General features: G+C 37.4%; 1 protein-coding gene and 1 long non-coding RNA gene across 2 annotated transcripts; one reads left to right on the top strand and one right to left on the bottom strand.

Annotated features, from left to right (window-relative positions):
• Positions 1 to 421: 421 nt before the first annotated feature.
• On the bottom strand, positions 422 to 19,979 carry LOC128523772 (uncharacterized). The gene is made up of 3 exons (XR_008360450.1): positions 19,838 to 19,979; positions 2,702 to 2,750; positions 422 to 1,518 (listed from the first exon to the last, which is right to left on the bottom strand). It is a non-coding gene; the product is annotated as an uncharacterized LOC128523772 (long non-coding RNA).
• Positions 13,982 to 17,171, top strand: dlx1a (distal-less homeobox 1a). Its single transcript, XM_053495895.1, has 3 exons — positions 13,982 to 14,902; positions 15,184 to 15,383; positions 15,861 to 17,171. Exons 1-3 carry the CDS (start codon positions 14,590 to 14,592, stop codon positions 16,110 to 16,112), a joined length of 765 nt encoding a protein of 254 aa, XP_053351870.1. The 5' UTR covers positions 13,982 to 14,589; the 3' UTR covers positions 16,113 to 17,171.
• Positions 19,980 to 21,688: the final 1,709 nt, after the last annotated feature.

Below are 21,688 nucleotides of genomic sequence, written 5' to 3'. Positions count from 1 at the left end.
CTAAAAGGGGCTAGTCAACACTTCCAACCTACAGAAGCAAAATGACATTACCCTAAAGCCTAAGAGGTGTGTAAATGAAATGGAAGTTTGTGGGAAGTGGTATATCTAAATAAAAGTTGATGGCTAGTTGAATTATATTATTGCACTGGTAATGTCGTAAATAGCCCATCCAAAATAAATCGTTGTAGTCACTCCATTCATGGTATCTATGCAATATATCGCTAGTCACTCAATCTAATTCATGTGTGGTTGATGTGCAGGGCTGAGTAGGCGTCGATGTTCTGATTGTCCCCAGGGCAACAGTGCTTTCCTGGGGTAGGACTGAAAGATAGACAGGCCAGCGGCCACTGAGCCTGAAAGTCTCAGCTCACTAAATGAGGGCATTGTGAGAGCCGACCTGGTCTCATCTTCATGTACAATCTCCTTTTCTGTCCACTCTCAGCATATTACAACCCCAGACTATGTGACGACAACCATTGTGTCATTGTGAGACGGACAGACACACACACACAAACACACACACACACAGTATGCAAAAGACTGGAATCAGATTTTCCTGTCACGGAGGGATTGCTAGACAGAATAAGAAAAAGAAAATATGGGAAATCTGAAATATGGGATTTCTCTGCTTCTGTACATAATACATGAGGTCACTTTACTCAAATGTTTGGACAGTCCATTTCTTTAAACTACAAATTATTGTTAATCAATTGTTCTTAATAATATGTTACAGATAATGATCTACTTGTGGAGATAATTATATTATGCAGGATTTTCTAGGTGATATGCCATACTTAGGGGCTGGATGGAAAAATAAACTGTCATTGTAATGTCTCATTCTCTCAAAATGATACTTAAGTGTCCAGTTAAATGTACAGTGGTTATTCATAGGAGCTCTTAACATAGCTAGCATTCAAAGGAGCACATTCTCAGAAGCAGCAGTGAAGAAATCCCACATGCATGGTCAAGTCCATTTGTTGAAGTGGGAGGATAATTATCTGAAAGGCCATTCGAATCTCAGTGTCATCAGTACATTTCTCACATATAGAGCTTGGACACATAACATCAGAAAATTATGCTTAAATTATGCTTCTGACACACTTTCAACAGAGATTCAAGCCTAAAGTTTGGTAATGAAAGAATTAGAGTTTAACGGCGGATCTTGGACTTATTCCACGCTCTCTTTCTGCTGTTTTCTTCCCCTCTCCCTATCTCTCTGCAGTTTGACATGACTACAGATAATGCAGGCATCATTTCTCAGGCAATCAGAAACATAACCCATCAGCAACGTCTTCACTGTCTTGGCCTTCCACAATCAATCTTGCTCTGGCTAAACAATGTCATGTCACCGTACACCTGACAGGTATTCAGGGCTGCTGCTTCTCTTGGCTCGGCTCAGCACTGGGAATTCCCTCTCCTCCTGATTAACACCCTGTACGGTTCAGAAAAGCAGTCAGTATGGAGAAAACTCCTGGAGCCATAGGGACTTGGGTTTGTCAGGGTTTCGTCTTTTCTGTTCTGCAGGAGAAACATTGCATTTAGTAATTCTGGAGAAAAGTGTTAAGAGTGTAGACATGACAGAAGACAGGTAAAGGTTGTAGAACAATAAAAAACCATTTTGATGTTGTGGCTCATGATTAAAATTACCCAGGGCAATGCAAAGATTTGTGTTAAAAATATTTATTTAGAAAGGCACTTATTCAGTTGAATGTGTATTAAACATCAATTTATATAGTTTTGTTTTTAAAGAATGTATTGTATAGATGCTATAGTTATTAGATACAGTATTAGTATATTTAATAGGGGTGCAAACCTCAGACTTATGTGTACTTCAGTACAAGTTTGTTTTGATAGAGCAAAAATTTAATATTTTTGCATAATCTGCAATGATATAATTTAAATCAGTAGCTTCACTGGCATGTGATGAACTTTGTTCCTAATCTGGGATATGACAGTTATTCATTTGCAAACAATGACTTAAAAAAATTTAATGCATTTGAGTTATGGGCAGAAAACCTTGCTATGCTAACTCAATTTATAATTTTTTACACATTAGTTCTCTGTTCTTTTTTGGACAATAATCTTTTTATAGTCCCTTATACTTGATGACAGTTTATTAAATTTGCTGTGTGAATATTTTAAAGCATCTACAGATTGAGACTGGTTTATTTTTACCTTGCTGTTGAACCTCTGACTATATCATTATTCATTCATTCATTTAGGCCTATTCATGTTCTATATCGCTTATCCTTTACGGGGTATCAGGGGGGACTCTCTCAGGAGACTTTGGGCACAAGGTGGGGTACAACCTGGATAGGATGGCAATCCATTGCAGGGAACACACATACACACACATACACACACACATACTACAGGCAATTTAGGAATTAAATCCTGGACTCTGGTGGTGCGAGGCCGCAGTGCTAACCACTGTGCCACCATACCACCTCCATATCATTATGTAAAAGTCAAATTATTTTGTACTACAAAAATCTTCTATGGAAATATGATGATGCAAAGAAATGCCGCCTGTAAAACATAACTTCATACACCCCACTGTTTCAAAAAGCACTGTGTGATTTTAGCGGAGAAAACGATTGCTTTTAAAATCTTATGATATTGTAAGTTTCACTTGGCCTTTTCATACAGATATTAAATAGGGGACAAAATAAGAGTATCACGTAAAAGCAATTAGACCTACCAGATTTAATCTGCTGTTCCATCCAGGGTGTATTCCTTCCACATGCCAACTGCAGATTAGAAATGAACAAAATAATTATGCACTTTTATACTAACCAAACTTTCACTGTATTTATGGTAAATAAAGATTGACATTCATCTGCTGCAAATGTATATGATTTTTGTATATGACTGTGGAATTTGAGTAATAATCAGCTCTTTGTGTTAATGTTTTAGAAAGCCTTCTTGTTTGCATCAGCACTGCTTATTTTTGTTCAGGCTTCTGGTAAATGAAGAGATCTGCAGATTAACTCTCGTCCCAAAGGACAATTAAACAGAAATTAGCTCAAATTGCTGCTAATTTTATGTTGTCTGCTATTTTTTCTTGTGTTTTTATCTTTGGCAAGCTTTCTTAGAGACACACTCTTTTCAAATTGCTACCAATGTTTTTGTTTGTTATGGCTCTCGAGTTACAGCATTTTCTCTTCAGGAGAAACATCTTATCGATTCTGATCTCAAAATGAGTATTTCTCTCACAAACAGATCTCATAAATAAGCCCTCAGTTGCCATGTATATGTAAATGCTGCCTAGACTGGCAGGCAAGGTTTTTGATGTGCTTTGATAGGCTTTTTTTTTTTTTTTTTTTTTGCATGGCCAGTAGCACAGGAAAAACAGTAGATTGAGAAAGTGGAATGCTGTTTATTTGTGCTCCGGATGCTGGCTAGTTACTCCCTCCCTCACTTTATTTCAACTCTGTTCCCTCTGCCTTCTCTCTGGTGCTTTTCAATTTGTACTGAACTCCAGGTGCCCTTGGACCAGGCTGTGAGATGGAATATTGTGCTCTGAGATCAGTGCTGCAGAGAAAGCCTGAGACAGACAGAGGTAGGAAGAGAGAGAGAGAGAGAGAGAGAGAGAGAGAGAGAGTGAGGATGTCAGCAGAGATCCACAGCGTATCACCCTAACATGGAGTGGTAATAGCTATTGATCTGTGGTGTTTTTAATGTAAAGCTGGTCAGACGCTGCATGGGCCTCAAAAAGAGTGGCAGCAGCAAGACAGAAACGACGCAGAGACAGGGAGCAAAGCTAACATAGAGCAAGAGTGTAATAGAAAATCACACTGCCATGTCTACCCCTCCCTCTCTTCTCCTCCTCCTCTTCCATCCCTCCGTCTCTGGCTGCAGATTGATCTTCCTGTTCCCGCTGCTAGGGAGCGGGCTCTGTCATTACCTTGCTCTGTCATTAGAGAGGAGCCATCGGCACTGCTGGCCTGCCTGTGTCACTCTACAGAGACAGCTACACTTTTCTCTCACACTGCTCCCTGTATTTATTAAAGCCACTGACAGCCCGCTGCCTCGCAGACACATTAGGAACCCTTTAACCCCTGAATGGAGCTGGGAATGCTGGGTTACAGAAATGCTCAGGCCATTGGAGATCATTTGAATGGCCTTTTCTTGCTGGTCCAGGTTATCCTCTGTATATCTGTATATAAAGTGACTGGATACTGTGTGTATATGTACATATGTATATATACAGTATATGTATATGCGCAAACATATATATATATATATATATATTTGATCAAACTAAACATATTAATGCTAAAATCAACATCTATCATTTTAAAGCTTTTGTAGCGTCTATAGAAATATTATTTATCCCCAAAAATATGTTAAAAGGCTTTACTTGATTTTTCCCTTTAGTGATACTTATGTACAAAAGAGCTGTTCACTTATCTTTGTGAAATTAAACTGACTAAAAGCTAGTTGCTCAATAACTGAGCTGTTTAGCTTTTGATTTCGAATGTTGCATTAGGGTTTTATATAACCTCTTTGACAAAAAAAAGTTTAATGCCACTGACAATAATTTATTATTGTATAAAAATATTTAAATGTATTCCTCATTACCTTAAAATCATAGAATTACCAGACCTAATGCAACAATGGTCTGGTTTTTTGTTCATGAAGCTTACATTTATGATTCATTTTCATTTCTAATTTAACTGAAACGAAGTAATTAATAACTTAACCAAAACATTAAAATTAATTTAGAATGTTACCTCTTTTAAAACCCCATCAAATACAGTATCTTAGTGTATCATCCACATGTGGTTGCAAATATTTTTTGGAGATTGATAACCCTTTTTCCTTTTAATAATTTAAGTATAATCGGTTTGTACTCCAATTGATTTACTTTATTGTCATACTTTAGCTTTGTGAGGAGTTCTTTTTAATATTTTTCTCTGTGGTGTTTAGGTCATTATAAATTATTTCCACATAGTAACTGATAATGAGCTAAACCTCTTGGTGAGTTCTCTGAGCATTAGTTGTTTTATAATGTTGGTGCATCTGGTTGGATTTTTGGGTTTCACATAGCATATTTTTGTATTATATGGTAGAAATTATGGGCTATAATTGTGCTGGGAAAAAAGTCAGTTCGGCCTGGCAGTAGGGCAGAATGTTATCATCTGGCCGTCAACCTAACCACTGATGGCTATTAGTCTGTGACTGAGGTCTGGCTGTGATTTTTGCTTTGGATTCTTCTCAGACTCTGCTGTTGCACTTCTGTGTCATATTGAGCTCCATACCTGGTGCCATTCAACAATCTCACAAACATTTCAGCCTCTGAGTTGTTTTGGAAAGCAGAGCTTATGACTGATAGACATTTTGTAAGTACAACACAGATAAGATTTTGTGGCACTTTGTTCCTTAGAGCAGGATACCCAGTCAGAGGCATTTAGAGGTTCTCAGGGTGTCTGTCCAGTGGAGCAGAAGAGATGGGGCTCTGGTATGTAACTGATGACATGGTAGCCAACAGTGAGCCATCATGTGAGTCTGATCTGAGTATTTGTGCTGCCAGGCTGTGATATGGTTGTCTCAGCCTGGACAGATTTAGCCAGATTGCTGTGCTCTGAGGGGGTCACACCTCATACATGTGGGAACAGTTTAAGGGTTGGGGGGGCAGGGGGGCTTCAGAGCAGGAAGAAAAGTGGGTATGAAGAAACTGTTTGTGGCATTTGAAACCACTATTCCTTTGCTTTAAATCTGACATCTTATGTGCCCAGGTGCAATAATAGTTAAGACTTGTGAAGAAATCTGTCACTTGCCATTGATGATTCAATGGCTGATCTAACACAATAAATAATATGATGTATAACAATCTTTTGCAACAACGAGTGTTACTGAGCAAAACAATTTTCTCACCTTGTGAATATGCAGGTAATTTATTCAGATAAAAAAAAAATTATATTAGTTTTAGGTTAGTATGCCTGATGTGTCATAGACTCTATATCATGTTTGACAATTGTATAATTATTACCAAAATGCATATATTCGTTTTAAATCTATCCATAAATGATTATTTCATTAACCAAATATTTACAACTACAATTAATGTCATAGAAATGTAGTAAACCACTGGATGAACTAAGTAGGTAAGTACGTATTAGAATGGATTTATTTGCATTGCAAAAAAAAAAAAATAATATATATACATAAAACATTCAATTATACATGCAAAAGGAAAAGTCAAATATGTAATAAAGTACATAGGTGTGAATGATTATAAATATCCAATATGTATACTGAAACCCAAGACATTTAATCTTTCCATGAAAGATTGTATTTGTAGACTGGCTCCTTTTTAGCCAAGAGGAATCCAGAATGTTGTTCGTGTTGTGAGGAAAATCCAACTCCCGCTGCGAAATAGAAACTAATGCATATCTCACTGGCACTGCTGTCTGCAGGGAGAATGGAAGAGACATTTTAATGCATTTAAGAGTTTTTTTTCCCGAGGTAGCGGTTGATAGACAGAGGAACCTTATATTTGCGAACACCTAGGGTTTAATGCACTCAGAGGTGCTCTCTGCCTTGTCTTCCGCCCAACAAAACATGTTCTGCAGAATAAAGGAAAAAGCAAAGCACAAAATTATTCCTTCTGCCTTCTATCAAGCCCCTGCATTCACGGCAGCGTCTTAAGGGCGCGTCAGTCCGCCTGCCTCTCTTGGAGACGTAATTATCCTTTTTCCTGTCACAGGGCTCCAAATGATCTCTAACCACTGGGGTGCTTTTGCAGGAGCTCAGCTTTGTCAATAGGAAGGAGAAAGAGGTTTAATTTTCAGACAGCTGCACATCTACTTTTATCATACTATTATTTGCTCTCTGGACATCTATCTCATCTGTGTGTGTTTATTCGCGCTTCTCTTTGCGAGCTTCGGCTACACATATGTATGGCCCACCTACATTAACATATTTATTTATAGTCTTGCACTTTTCTTGCAGTCGTTTTTAGTGTGTACCGTTTTCTACACTCGATATTGTCCGTGTAATTTCCCTTTCAGCGTTTCTCTGTTTTCCCCCTTTTCCTTCCCTTTCAGAAAGGGCTGTGAATGGAAGGAAAATTATCACAATTACTCATATAATTGAGTCGTCTTTGTAGCAAGTGAAGCTCTAGTAGCCTTTTTTTTCCATCAGATAAAATGGTTTCATTATAGAGGTTTTCATATTCCCTGACACAGGGCATCGGGAGAGGAGAGGAGCCGCTGAGGGCCTGGAGCCGAGCGGCTGGGCGCGTGCAGGAGACGCAGGCCGAACACGAAGGATCATTAAGGTCACAGTGGGGATAATTATCCCAGTGATGGAAAGAGCATCCAAGCACCTTTTTCCCCCTCATGCCACAAATGCTCTGTCCCTGGCTTTTAGGCAAAAAAGAACTTTGTAATAAATGGAGCTTCCACCTACTACTTATACAAAAGAGAGAAGAGAGGAAGAGAGCGTGTGCTAGAGAGGGGTAGAAAGGGAGAGAGACATCAACATGACAATTTTCCATCATTAAGGCTAATGACAGGCTGGCTGAAGGGATCAAGGGGAAGAGAAAAGAGGGAGAGCATTCAGGTGTCGCTGAGGACTGACCTCTTTCTGTCTTTGTTCAAGGCTTTACCTCTTAACAAAGCCTGAAAAGGGCCATGCCACCGCAGCCCCCGCAGCTGAACATCTCGCACCATGCTTAGGCACAGCAAATTATTTAATTGGAAAATTTGCATGTTTCCTCATTTACGAGGCCATTAATTGGACAAAGAGATGCTTCTTTTAAGCCATGCAATCAAACCTTGTTTCAATAGGAATCGGGGAAAAGACTAAACAAATAGTTTAGCTAGTCATGTTATGGTGTATGCTTTCCGCACCCGGTCTGAGCTCTGTGCCCAGTCCCAGCTGGTTAAATGTAAGTGTAGGACCGAACTACACTGCATACCAGACCAAATGGTTTTGCTTTAACAGGGGATGATTTTCGTGGATTTTAATTTACTGCCTAGTTTGAAGATTTGATCACTGGCTGTCTCAGCCCTTTGGCCTGTGGACACAACAAGGAAATACAAGTGACAATTTTATAGCCGTTTCATTTTGCTGTTGTTGATGCATTAAGTAGCCACCATTTATTGGGCCATGTTTTTTTTTCCTACTACCAGTCGCACCCAACTTAGGTAATTGCTCATTTTGGAGGGCAATTTTGGCGCAGGTAGGAGGCTGAGCAGGTTCCTCTGACCCCTGCTGCTATGATAATGGTAAAGGCTGTTGGGCTGTCACTGACATGTCTGTGGTGTGTACATTGTATGTGTAGTGCTGGACAGTCTCTGTTTACTCCATGCTGGGCTTACCTAGCCTGTCTTGGATTCAGGGTTCAAGCATGTAAGTGAGAGATGAGGAATGAAGAAGATAATTGTAGAAGATAGGAGACAGATAGAAGATTACTCTGATCACCTAGGTCACCTGTCATTTTAACTCCATCATCCATAAACTATCACTAAACCATACGTTTAATTACCGATCATTGTTTATCCTGTCCACTTTTAAATTTTCACATGATTTCAAGCATTTTAGGTGGACAAATATATATATTTTTGGTGATTTCTTTAAGAAAGCATTTTTCAAGAAAGCAGAATGTCAAGAGTTGCTTACAATTGTATTACTATTGTACTGTTTTAATAAACTGATCATTGTTTTTATAGGATAACAGGAAATAAATAATAGTAAAAGAGCAATCTGTACACAGAATTGTGCTTGTAGAACGTCTTTGTCATCAAAAAACTAAAATAACTGTTAATCATGTTAGAGTTGTATTAAACCCAATTAATTTCTATTGAATTATATTGATTATTCTGGATTCTTTAATATTTTTCCATTACTATGTTGTGTAACAAAGTAGTAATAATAAATTAAATACATATGCTCCTGTTGCTGGAATCTCAGAGGGTGCATATAATCTGTCTGGCACTGAGAGATGTCAATGTTAGTGTCTATTCTGTGTGTGTGTGTGTGTGTGTGTGTGTGTGTGTGTGTGTGTGTGTGTGTGTGTGTGTGTGTGTGTGTGTGTGTGTGTGTGCGTGTGTGCGTGTGTATTTGTTTCTGATCTGTTTCTGTTTGCAGGTGTGAACCACTGGCCAGGTCTGGAGACAATTATTCCTGTCTGCTCTCCCAGAGGACCCATGAGGTAGGGCTCCCCTTTAACTCTCTCCCACTGTGGCCTGAGTGTGTGCAGCTGGGCAAGAGAACACAGCAGTGATGGGCAAATGAAGCCCAGAACTCTGCGTTAATTCATCTCCATTTATATGGCCTATGCATACACTACAGTGTAAATATTGACTAATTTATATTGAGTAATTATTTATCAAAATTGTATTTGTAATAATGGAATAACTATTCATTTCAAATATTTTTTCTATTACTAAAGTCAGGTACTTTAGTGCTTTGATCAGTAGCCTATTTTATGTTTTAAAGTATGTCATCATAAATTGTAATTTGCTGAGGAAGAGACTTTTAGCTGGTTTCACTTATTGCGATAGGCAGTTAATAACTCGTAACTTGTTTGAAATAATTTTTAAACCCACACATACATATACCAATGTTTTTATTGACTGACATACTGACATTCTATGAACTTATTAATAAATGTTTATTTGTTAATAATTTTTTAAGCACACTAATCTATAATTTAGGTAAAACATTATTTGAAATCAAAACTGTTTGTCAATATAAAAAAACTGTTAAAATAAATAGCCCATGTGCAAGTAACATTTAACATCGCTTAATCATTCTGTATCGATTGGCAGGTTTTATGGTGTTACACCTTTTTTGTTCCTTCTCTGAGAAATTGTTCTGAATCTGAATGAGCACATCTACACTGCCTTCTCTCTCTGTTTATGAGAACTCAGTGGAGCAAAAAATTGAAGGTATGCCCTTCTTACACCATCCAATAGAGATCCAGTATAACCTGGTCCAGTAAAGCACTATTCTATCCTGCATGGTTGATTAAATATACTGAATTTGGATCATTACATCTGATCAGTTTTTGTCCCTTTTTGGGCTTAATGCCATGGAGCAGGAATGAATCCATATTAGCAAGTGTGTAAATAAGGTGTAATTGCAAATCTCTGGCTAAATACTGGGCCACATGTCCAAACGGACAGACTGCCTGTTATTCACTCAGCTGAGCTGTTTATGTTAATGTGAAGTTAATGCTTTTTTAAACTGCAACACTTATGGTCAATTTGTTTAATCCAAACATGTGAAGAAGCACAATCCATTTGAGAGTTTTTCTTTATACCCACTATAATTTATTATGTGTGTATCTCGGTGAACAACTTGTGTTTGTGTGTGATTGTGTGTGATTGTGTGTGTGTGTGTCTGTGTGTGTGTTTACAGTGATTTTAAGTGCTCAACATATATAGTATAAACGAGCACCTTTATTTTAACAAAAGGGAAAAAGTGTTTTTGTAATATTTATATTAACACATAAAACTGAGAAATAATATGCCAAGAAATCTGTTTAATGTAAGAAGATTTATTGTAGCAGTTTACATACATAATGTAGCAACATGTAGCAATTTAAATGAGAAATTGGCATTAATCTTATTCTCGCATGATTTATTTTCAGAATAAAGTTTAGCCCATAGTTAATTTACTATGGTGTAATAGATTCTGTTTTTTAATTATGTTCCTTAAACTAAAGGTGCCAACGGTACCTATAGCTAGTACCACGTCATCAAAAAAGCGTATTTCTCCTGATGTGTATATGAAGTTATTGTCTATATTGTCTATATTGTTAAGCGCATTTTATCACATGGACATCTCACAGGTCAGCCTGACCATGGGAGGAAGTCAGTCTGCTTCATACTGAAGCAATTAAATCTTCCAGCCAATCTTGTGCCACCAATAACAGAAACTAATCAGAGACTTTGCTTTAAATTTTCTCTGGCCCACAAGTCGGAAGTCCCTTTACAGTCGGATCGAGTTATACTGAAAGGACGGATGTCTGCGCTTGATTTCATGCCGGAGACGAAGCAATAACTTAACTGTCTGTCGCTGAGTTTTGTCAGGGAGGTATTTCCCCATCTGAGAGTGGAGATAGTATTTGTCTCTAACCTAAGGACACCCCTCCCCAACACACACATACACACAGGGTTTTAAAGTACAAGATAGCAGGTGTTTAAAATAACGTGAGGATCTCTTTTTTCTTGAATGTGTCTTTTTTTCAATGTCTTCCACCTCATGGTTTTGTGTATCGCTTTATTTTGAGTGTCTTTTTTTGAAAAAAAAAAAAAAAAAAAGCTGGGTTATTGTAAAATGGAGCACGTGGGTTTCCCCCAGTTTATTATAATTAATGAGACTGTAAAAAGCGGCTTCTCTGATTTATTTTCTACACAAAAATATTTGGATAAAGTCACGGCTGTGCAGTAAAAGTGAACTTTGGACATTATTTTTTTCCCCTTGCAGTTTAATGATGGTCATAATTAATCCTTTGGTATACTGTTTTTGGCCTATTACACAGGATTACACTGGATTGGCTATGTAGATTTGGCCCTAAAACGCACCACTGGATAGTTTCGTGATTATGGCTACGTATTCGTCTAAATTTTATTACTTTAAAGATTTTTATTTTTACAGAGGGAATATATAAATGTAATGTGCCAGATATATTGGATATATTAATGTGTATATTCTAACATACTTACGTATTTACTTACGAAACTTGCGTTTGGATTGACCTATATATTGAAATTGTGCCACAATTTTGCCTTGACAATGTTTTAATTTTACCCTGTTAATATTAATTTTGGAGTGTTGTGTTGTTTTACTTGCTATCTTTGACATCATTGTTTTAATTTCATTTCTTTTTTGTTAAGTCAGAATTATTAGAGTCAGTACTGAATTATGTTTTCCCCTTTTGTTTGTAAAATTATCTGCAGTCGAGATCTGTCACCTATAATAAAATAGGGTGCATATGTAGACTACACCTCAATTTCAGTCTTAGATCCCATAACCAAGTGCAATAATCACAGTTATCAGTCTAAGCCACGCTCCATGTAAAAATCTTCCCGCAGCACTGAATGATGATAATTGTTGGTTGTAATGCCGTTATTATTTTTGCCATTGATGAAAAAAATCTTTGCGAGGTAGTTTGTGAATGTAATTTCAAATACAAATTGCTTTAAATTGGACAATTTTCGGAGCCGATTTTGGGGGGGATATCACACAAAAATTGCTGAATGTGACCGTCAGTACAGAGAACTGCGTGCTTGGAGCGTGTGCGTCGCTCTACACTGCCTTGCTCTGCTCTGCATTGCTCGCCCGGTGGGAATTTGGAAAGTAACGGAATTTCGCCGCGGTTAATTTAAAGCACATTGAGATTTGGAAGGAGCGCTGTCTGAGGGTTCAACTGCAAGAGAATGACAGTGAAAACTAAAAATCAAGCTGTGATCCGGGAAGGAGCGCACCGGTATGGCCGTCTTTCTTTGTCACCTGTTTAGGTTAAGCTACTCTTAAACCTTAATTCAAAACAATCAGACATGTGTAGAATAAATGTTCATTGACCGTATTATCGAAAAACTATATTGATATATCCGTTTTAGCTTGCCATGTTACAAACTCGACACCTTTGTTTGGTAGCACATATATAAATATGCAGCTGGGCAGATGTGTTTGTCTTAACCCTGTCGACTGCGTCACATCCAAATCCCAAGTGGCTTCAGTCTGACTCGGACCTCCTGCAAGGTTTCTAAATGATGCATGTCCTTTGTGGGTTAACCAGGACCTGTAGGTTAGACATTATAAACTAGCTCTAAGCCCATAGAATATAAAATCAATTAAGATTCGGACCAATTAGTAGAGGGGATTGGGATATTGGGAGATTATTTAATTTGATGTTTACAGTAATTGGAGCCTTCACTTTCCTCTTTTCGATTGCTTTTTTTCCAAGTGATTTTATTTATTTACGTATTTATTTGTTTATTTCATCCATTATTTAGATAGCACAAAAGATTAGCGTTCATATGTAAACATGTTTTTATGGCATGAACTCAGGGCTTCATGGCAAATTCCAAAGAGTATTTATTATTACAATATCTAAACACTTACTTCGTCTATTCATTATTGTTTAACATGGAACCAAATGCCCGTTGCCTTTTTTACTTTTATCTGCTCGATTTTCTTGAGGTCTTTGTGATTTAGGGTCATGACCCAGGGCACCACCAGATATAAATAGCGCCTTGTTATTTAACCTGTCACATTTAAACCAAACGCCTAAATCCACATGTGAAAAATGTTACATCGTCAGTAATGATACAGGTAGCAGGGGAAAATATCAGAAATTAGGATTCCGTAATTTTTAAATGTCAAAGAAATAGTACTCGCTGCTGTAAGTAACATGTCTGTGCAAACGTAAATGCAATACTCTGACTCTAGACTTAAATTATTCTATTGCATATTCTATCGTTTATCAATGACACTGAAAAACTGTAATTATTTGGGCGCAATATTTTCACTGAAATGCAGAATTTAGTCCAGGTGCGTTTACAGTCGCTTAGGGGTTCGAAGTGATTTGAATCTGCATACCAGTGGAAGTGTTAAATATATGGCTAATTATGCGTATGAAAATTAAACAACAGTGTTATGCAAATTTAACTGGTTTCAGCTGTGGCTTCAGCACTTGAGACTAGCATTTAATCAAATGAAGCTAGTAATACATCTGTCCCTGAAACAATAAGGGCACAGACAAAAGCGATAGGCCATTTATTATTAATCATATTTGTGTAGTGCTTCGAGCATAGAAAGCAATAATAAGTGTGTTTTAAAACAAGTTTTTTATTGTTATTTTGAAATGTTACAAATAGTTTATAACGATAAAAAATAACGATCATTGCAAAAAGTAATAATAATAATAATAATAGTAGTAATAATAATAACAATAAATAATAATAATAATAATAATAATAATAATAATAATATACGTAAATTTAGGCTAAACGTTTGTGTGTGTCTGTTTACACTTGAGTATTTTTATTTAATCTGACTGCCTTATTATTTTATTTGGTTCACAAAAGAATAAGCTGCTTATTAGTACTCCAAGTCAGCTGTTAACTAAATCTAGTTTCAGTCAGACATTAGAAATGTGTTCATTGAGCATGTTTTATGCAACAGAATATTACCAATGTCTTATGTCAGTTATTTGTTTCTCGGTCTAGGCGATTTGTTTTAATAAACGAGAGATTAAAAAAAAATTCTCAGTGACCCACCCCTGAATTTCCCTTTTAGCATTGAAAATTTGGCTCTCATGTTTGTCTTATTTCTTGTGTTATCATATTCCTCGGACCCTACTCCGAGATCTCCAATCCCCGCCACTCCTGGAGCGGGTGGACCAATCAGAAAGCACCTTGGATAAATATTCATGATTCCCTGATTCAAACGTTTGAGCGAGTTTGTGTAGATCCGCCGCATCACACCTAGACTTTTCACAGAGACAAACTACATTTTCTTATGAATGGAAAGTGAAAAAATCAGTTGAGCTTAAATTGGGATCCATCCTTCACTGAGATAGAAGAAAACAAAAAAGGCAGGAGAAGGAAGATTCGCACTGAAGACATGACAATGACCACAATCCCAGAGAGTCTAAACAGCCCCGTCTCAGGAAAGAGCGTTTTCATGGAATTTGGGCCACCAAGTCAACAAATGTCGCCTTCATCTATGTCTCACGGACATTATTCAATGCACTGTTTACATTCAGCCGGTCATCCTCAGCACGACAGCTCGTACAGTCCCGCTCCGTCTTTCCCCAGATCGCTGGCTTACCCATACGTCAACTCGGTCGGTAGCCATTCTTCAAGTCCATATCTCAGTAGCGTTCAGACTTACCAAAACAGCACGGCGTTAACGCAGACGCGGTTAGAAGACGCAGGTAAGAATGGCTTTATTCCTTCCTTCATATCTAACTTAATCGTGCCTTTGTTTTTTCGGCTCACAGTGAGAATGCTGGACTGAAGTAGTCCAGATGTGTGGGTATTAGGCTTGGTAATTATTTATTGCGTAATGCTATAAACAATGTATGCAATTAACGCTAATTATACCTAAACTGCAGGCTGGAGCTAAAACTAGCACAGTAATGCGCGGCGCGCTGCAAGCGTCTCTGAGACTTTAACTCTCATCATGAGCGCCTTTTCTTTTTCCTTTTTCTTGCAGCACCAGAAACGGAGAAAAGCACGGTAGTTGAAGGAGGGGAGGTTCGCTTCAACGGGAAGGGAAAAAAGATCCGCAAACCTCGGACAATATACTCCAGCCTTCAGCTGCAGGCACTGAACCGCAGATTTCAGCAGACGCAGTATCTGGCGCTGCCGGAGAGAGCAGAACTGGCCGCCTCTCTGGGGCTCACACAAACCCAGGTGAGGACGCGTCTTACATAAATGTTCATTTGGGAACTAACCATTCTAACTGGGAGATTCTAATTCATAATTCAAAATTGTTTGAATCCCACTTTTATATATGGATAATGTATATTCTAATATTAATATTTTATTTTTTTAAATTAGGCTTTTTTTATGACCGAAGCACTTGGACAATTTACATGATATATTTAAGACTTTTTGTTGGTGCACGTTTGTTTAGCTTTCCAACCTCTCTGCTGTCCCTAATTATAGATTTATTATTTGTATTTGAAAAAGAATAACATAATTCAAATGTCGGCTATTATTTACTTATGATTTGTGGACGCTATACATTCTAATCTAGTTGCCTATTTTTTCATCACACAACGCAACAAGTTCTGCCTTGTTTATGATTTATTCTTTAATTGAAAATCCATGAATGTTGTTGTTTTTTAACGTGTTCGTCGTTTTGCTGACATGAATCTCATTTTGCAGGTCAAAATCTGGTTCCAGAACAAACGATCCAAGTTCAAGAAGTTAATGAAGCAAGGCGGAGGAAGCATAGACACGAGCGCACTGGCCAATGGCCGCGGACTTAGCGCCGGCTCGCCCCCCGTAGCGCCCGTATGGAACTCATCCGCCAGCGTTAAAACCTCCGTCGGTACACCGAGTTCGTACATCCCGAGCTACACCTCCTGGTATCCCACCACGCACCAGGACTCTATGCAGCAGCCACAGCTAATGTGAAGGCAGCGCTTGGCGGACCCCGCCCCTCTTCCTTCGCGGAGGACCCGGATGAGGGGAGCACGCGACTCTGCCGCCCGGCTCTCCGGCCCTCAGACCATACAGTACACACTGCGATCACACCGGAGCACACTGCACAAGCACACCGACATACTGGCAACAACAGCCCGCAGGCCGAGACACTGAGAAAGAAGCGTCTGCTGCGAAGGAATACGCTTTCCTCCTTTACTATCAGAGCGGATTTCCCAGACAGTTGGGTCAAATGAAGCTGCTCCTGATATTTCCTTTTTTAACTTGACAGTTTACTGTGTGTAAAACGTTATATAAAGCTGTTACAAGTGAAAGAAAATAATTTTTCAGACTGTCATTTTTGCCTGGAAAATGGAACAAATGCGTTTATTTGGCATGGTTTAGCTACCTAAAAGCAACACTCTGCCTTTTTACAGCCGTCAATTGTTGATATCTAAACACACAAAAACATATCTTGCATAGACTATATTTTCTACAGAGAAGGGTGAATGAGTTGTGCTGTACCAGGATCTGAGCATTTCAAATAGTATAGGGTCAAATCATGCGAAGAGCCTGGTTTTCCTGATTCCAAAGAGCAAATCTTTATAGGATAACTTAAGTAATTTTGGCTGTGTGGAGCTTCATTGTGTGTTTATTTAAAGTAACTTATTTAGATTTCGATTATGTCCGTTTGTATGTTTATTTAAAATGAATGTTTAAAAAAAAAGATATGGCTGCACTAAAGTGAGCAACACTCCACTTTAATTCGAGATGAATTTGTTAAGCCGAGTGCTTGTCGGTGCTGTAAGAGCATCCCCCGCGGACACAAAGCAACACAAGTGTTTAGAGATCATGTACAGAAAAAGCCATGTTTAAGATTGTGCTGTTAATGATGTGAAAAGGATTTCGACCCCAGTATGTTTATTACAAATTAATGTGTTTAGCGTTCTACATGGCGAAATAGTTTTATATTGGTCAAATTAATTTATTGTTTTTTTTGTTTGTTTGTTTTATGGATTTGTGTACAATGTGTGTACAAACTCTGACAGTAAAGTTCACACTTTAAAATATATTTTACAATGTCGTCATTGCAACAATCATAAAGAAAATTAATAGGCTTAGCTGGCAAAAATTACAAGATTTTTTTTCTGAGCTAAAGTTAACCATATAAACATTTACAATATTTTAAATATATGAAAAGACTATTTTATTTCACTGTCTCCTTGCTATGTATGCATGTATGTATGTATTTCCCGCACTCGGGGTGATTACATGCTCCTTTGCTAGACTTTTATTTAATGATGAATCGCCGATTAATCCTGTGCTGGTTTCTATAACACAGCAAATCCTCCTACAATAAGAGTGCTTGTTCCTCTTCTTCTTCGTTTAGCCGCTATAAGCTCCTTTCCGCTCTTGTGCCGCTGAAACAAACCTCGGGCGCGGGTGAATAGCACGCGTATGTGTTAAGTGAATAATTGAGCGCGAAACAGGTGCCTGCAGAAAGGGGCAGGGGGGTGGAGGGACCGGTAAGAGTCGGTGGGGGGACTACGGACAAACCCGAAAGACCACTTGGTTGTCGCGGATAGTTTAACTGCGCTTTTTACTGAATCATTCGAATCACACCGAGCGCATTTAAATAATCGTTTACGAAAATGGAAAATCCATTAAGTATTTTCACATATATATAGGCTATATGAAAATTCATAATTTTTTATTTTTATTTAAAAAATGGTTGTTAGTTTAAAAAAAAGCTAAATTAACATGCATTTTTAAAACAATAATTAGAAAACAATAGCTTCACAATTTAAGACGCATCTAAACAGTCTTCCTGGATCAGTTATCATTTACATAACTTACTGCTTAATCTAGACAGCACCTAACAGGATACAACTGTGTGTGTGTGTGTGTGTGTAGAGTGCAGAGGGTGCAGTAATTATTCTGACAAATTTTGACGTTCTTCATGTGGGGCCTGCAAACATGGCCTCTCACTTTATAACTTTATAACTGGAACAGGAAAGCCCACAGCATGTTCCACAGGGCCAACCATAGTGGCCAAAAGAAAAGACACAGACCACGGAAGACCTATATCTACAGAACATGAGTAATTTTCTTTTTAAAATATTTCTTTTAAAATCTATTTTATGGATATATTAAGGATTATATATTTTGGCTGCTGGTATTTTTTTTTTATTTGGTTCAGTTATCGTCAAAAATATAAAATCAAATCGAATAAAATTTTTATTAAAAGCTACGACCAGCAACAACGAAACTAACATTATTTGGTCATGCTTTTTCAGTTCGTGTACCACTGCCGCTGCTACTATTAAACTACTAACACTACTACTACTACTACTAATAATAATTATAATATAATTAAATTTTAATAAATATAATTTATTATTATTATTATTATTATTTATATTATTATTATTATTATTATTATTATTATTATTATTATTATAACATGACGGATTCTGATTCCCTTTGCTATCCTAAGGTTAAATCACATGGGTGATAATATTTTTGTAAGTAGTAATAAACATATAATATCAAGAATAGAGGCTGTTTTTTAATTATTAAAAAACTATTTTAATTATCCTGTCGCATGGTCACAGGCTATTAAACCAAGATTTATTCATTGTCTATGCACAAAAGTGCAGTGATTAATGAAACATACATTGTATAACAAAACTGCACGATTAATTATAGAACCACTGACTATACAGTCCACTGACTATATAAAAATACACCCTTAATCTAGACAATAGCCAGATAAAATATATAACAAGTAAAAATGTATTTTCCTTTTTTGCCACATGGCTAGGGTATGCAGCTGTGGAGCGGAGAGGGTCAGCGTTATTTCACTATATTCTCCTCTTGATTACGAGCCGAGCCCATCAAACCAGACATAATTACAGTCATTGCGCCCTTATTTATTCTAATGCAGTTTCCCATCTACAGGATAATTATGAGCAATTTTTTTCGCACGTGGAATCTTTTGTTAACAAAGGAGATAGCACACTGAAAGAAAATTTGCTGTGCGATGAAAAAAGAGCGACTTAGGTGCACGACAGCCCCCCTCGCTGCGGCTCGCTCATAAGTAAGCCTGGCAAATTGCTTGCAGGTGTATACCGAGGGATTGTCAATAGGAAGAGCGCACAAAATTAGCAATAGCACAATGTTGGAATAATTAAAGCTGCCGTGAAATTATGGAACAAGGGCTGCCTTATTTTGTCCTACAAATGACAGAAAGGCTAGCTTAAAAATCAACAGAGAATCAGTTTCGTTTTTTTAGAGTAAAAAAATTAAGTATGTCTATGTTACTATAGCAATGTACCTTTACTCTTATATATCTGCATTGGCTGATATTTTCTGTAATATTCGTTAAGCCCAAGAAATAAATCGTAAACAGGTGTAAAAATGAAACAAAAATGAAACAAAGAATTGTTTATAGCAATAAATTTATTTGAATTAACCTGTAGATAATGCAATGCAAACATGGTTATTTATAACAGGTATTTTAATCAGATGATGTCATTTGTGTCGGTCTCAAATTCAACGATAGATGAGTTTTTGAAAAAGTAGAAAAATATCCCTGTTTTCGTTTAAATCTAATGTATATTAAACATATTATGATGTCTTGTTGGAATATTGAGCGAAAAACAATAGAGAAAAATTAACAATGACAAGCATTAGGAACAGATAAGCTTTATACTTACCTTTTGTAAGATAAATGAGTATGCAGATCTGTCGTATATTCATATATGATTAATTGTTTAGTATCCAGTGGTCATTGGTTGGGTTGGACGCTTCGGGTCCCTGCAAGAGCATCGTGTAAGCAGGGCTAGGAGCTTTAGCAGCACGCGCGCTGAACAAGACTGAAAAATTCCAGCTTTATTTTCCCTCTTTATAGCTGTTGGGGGAAAAATTGCAGATTATTAGCATAAATGTTTACTCCTCATTACGCTGATGACATTGTGCACTCGAGATCTTGGTAATCTTTGGGAAAATTATGAGTAATTTTTAAAAATTTAAAGCAGCAGTTACCACGCAATTCAGGCTAATTTTGCGTAGGCTCCAAACGGATATAATTATAGCCGAGTCAAGATGTTATGCTAAAAACTATGCATATATATATTCCCATTTATTATGTACATGCAACTTTGACAATGTTGATGCTTGAAATAGCTGGAAATTGTCTTGCGCAAAAATTACAGTCCATATTAGGACATCTAAAATTGCGAAGAATTATACAGTAATTGCAGGCTTTCGGATCCGAGAGCCAGAATGCTCAAACTGGAGCAATTGTGGATAAAATTACAGATCAGAGTATAAATTAGGGAAGGGGTATGGCATTTTTCAAGTTGTCTCCAGGATTCCGGAAGTGTCTAGCACCGCATCATCACTGATCCTTTAGGAGGAGAGAGGGCGGCGTGCAGACCACGCATGGCTCTAATAGTTCTTTAAAGCCCACCATTTGTTTTCATTTGTAATACAGGAACATTTACCTTCTTAGGTTATGTTCTGAAACACTTAAATTTTACTTTGATGATCATATATTCTAATTTCTCCTAATGGAATGATGGAAGTGGCACACTGTATTCTATTATAATATAATAATGGATGTTAACCATTGTGCAAAGTTATAGCTCTTCTGAGCCACACTTCATAGTTTTGACCAGGTGATTGTGCGCTAATATGACGTAATTACTCTAGGTTAAAATACACCACGAGCCAGTATTTATAATGTTTCTATTACAAAAATCTGATCACATGCACTATCATTGTCCTATAATAATACAAGCCCCAGGGCAACATATAATAGATGTAATATGGTCATCTCAGACAAAGTATATCCCGATTACATACTAGTCTGTATAGCTTTGATCATTCTACTGAAGAAATTATGAATAGGTTAAAAATGAAGTGTGTTCCCTATTTGGTTACGTTTATGTTCTTTGTTTCTTGGTCAGTATTGTATAACTTACAAATAATATAGCTTAATCTAGACCTGTGGGGTGTTTGACCAATGTATACACATGTAAAACATGCTAGAATCTACATTACATATAAAAGTTACGCACTAACCAAATTTTTTTTAGAAAGGTCCAACTGAGTGTGTGGTGGCCAGACCTGGCAGCATGGGCTGGCAGTAATGTTGTTTTTTTCGTGTGTTTTTATTTTGTTTAGTTGGAGATGCTAAGACTCGAATTATTCTGATGAGCTCATCTTCTTATCTCCACCTCATGTCCATCACTTTCTTCGTCAGTAATAAATCTAGAATATCATATTTTAAATTATGTTGCTAAGTCATATCTGTCATGTTGGTGGACTAAAGGTGAATTTGTGAGTTTTGTCTGAGACGTTTACAAGCATCACGCCTTCAGCCAGACTTATTACAGGCCGAGAGGCTCGTCTGGCGCCAGAGCAGCGGGAGGAGGCGTGGCCGGAGAGCGAGGAAAACATCTGAAACATTTCAGCAGTGAGCTACAAGCCCTATAGCAAAAAAAGCGCTCAGAGAAGAAAAAACTCAACCATTCATATCAGAAGCACTGGATTTGAAATCGCAA

The sequence above is a fragment of the Clarias gariepinus genome, chromosome 5 (assembly GCF_024256425.1).
Source record: "Clarias gariepinus isolate MV-2021 ecotype Netherlands chromosome 5, CGAR_prim_01v2, whole genome shotgun sequence".
Classification (NCBI taxonomy): Eukaryota; Metazoa; Chordata; class Actinopteri; order Siluriformes; family Clariidae; genus Clarias; species Clarias gariepinus.
Note: the sequence above shows the minus strand (reverse complement) of the source record. Positions and strands in the feature narration are given on the sequence as shown.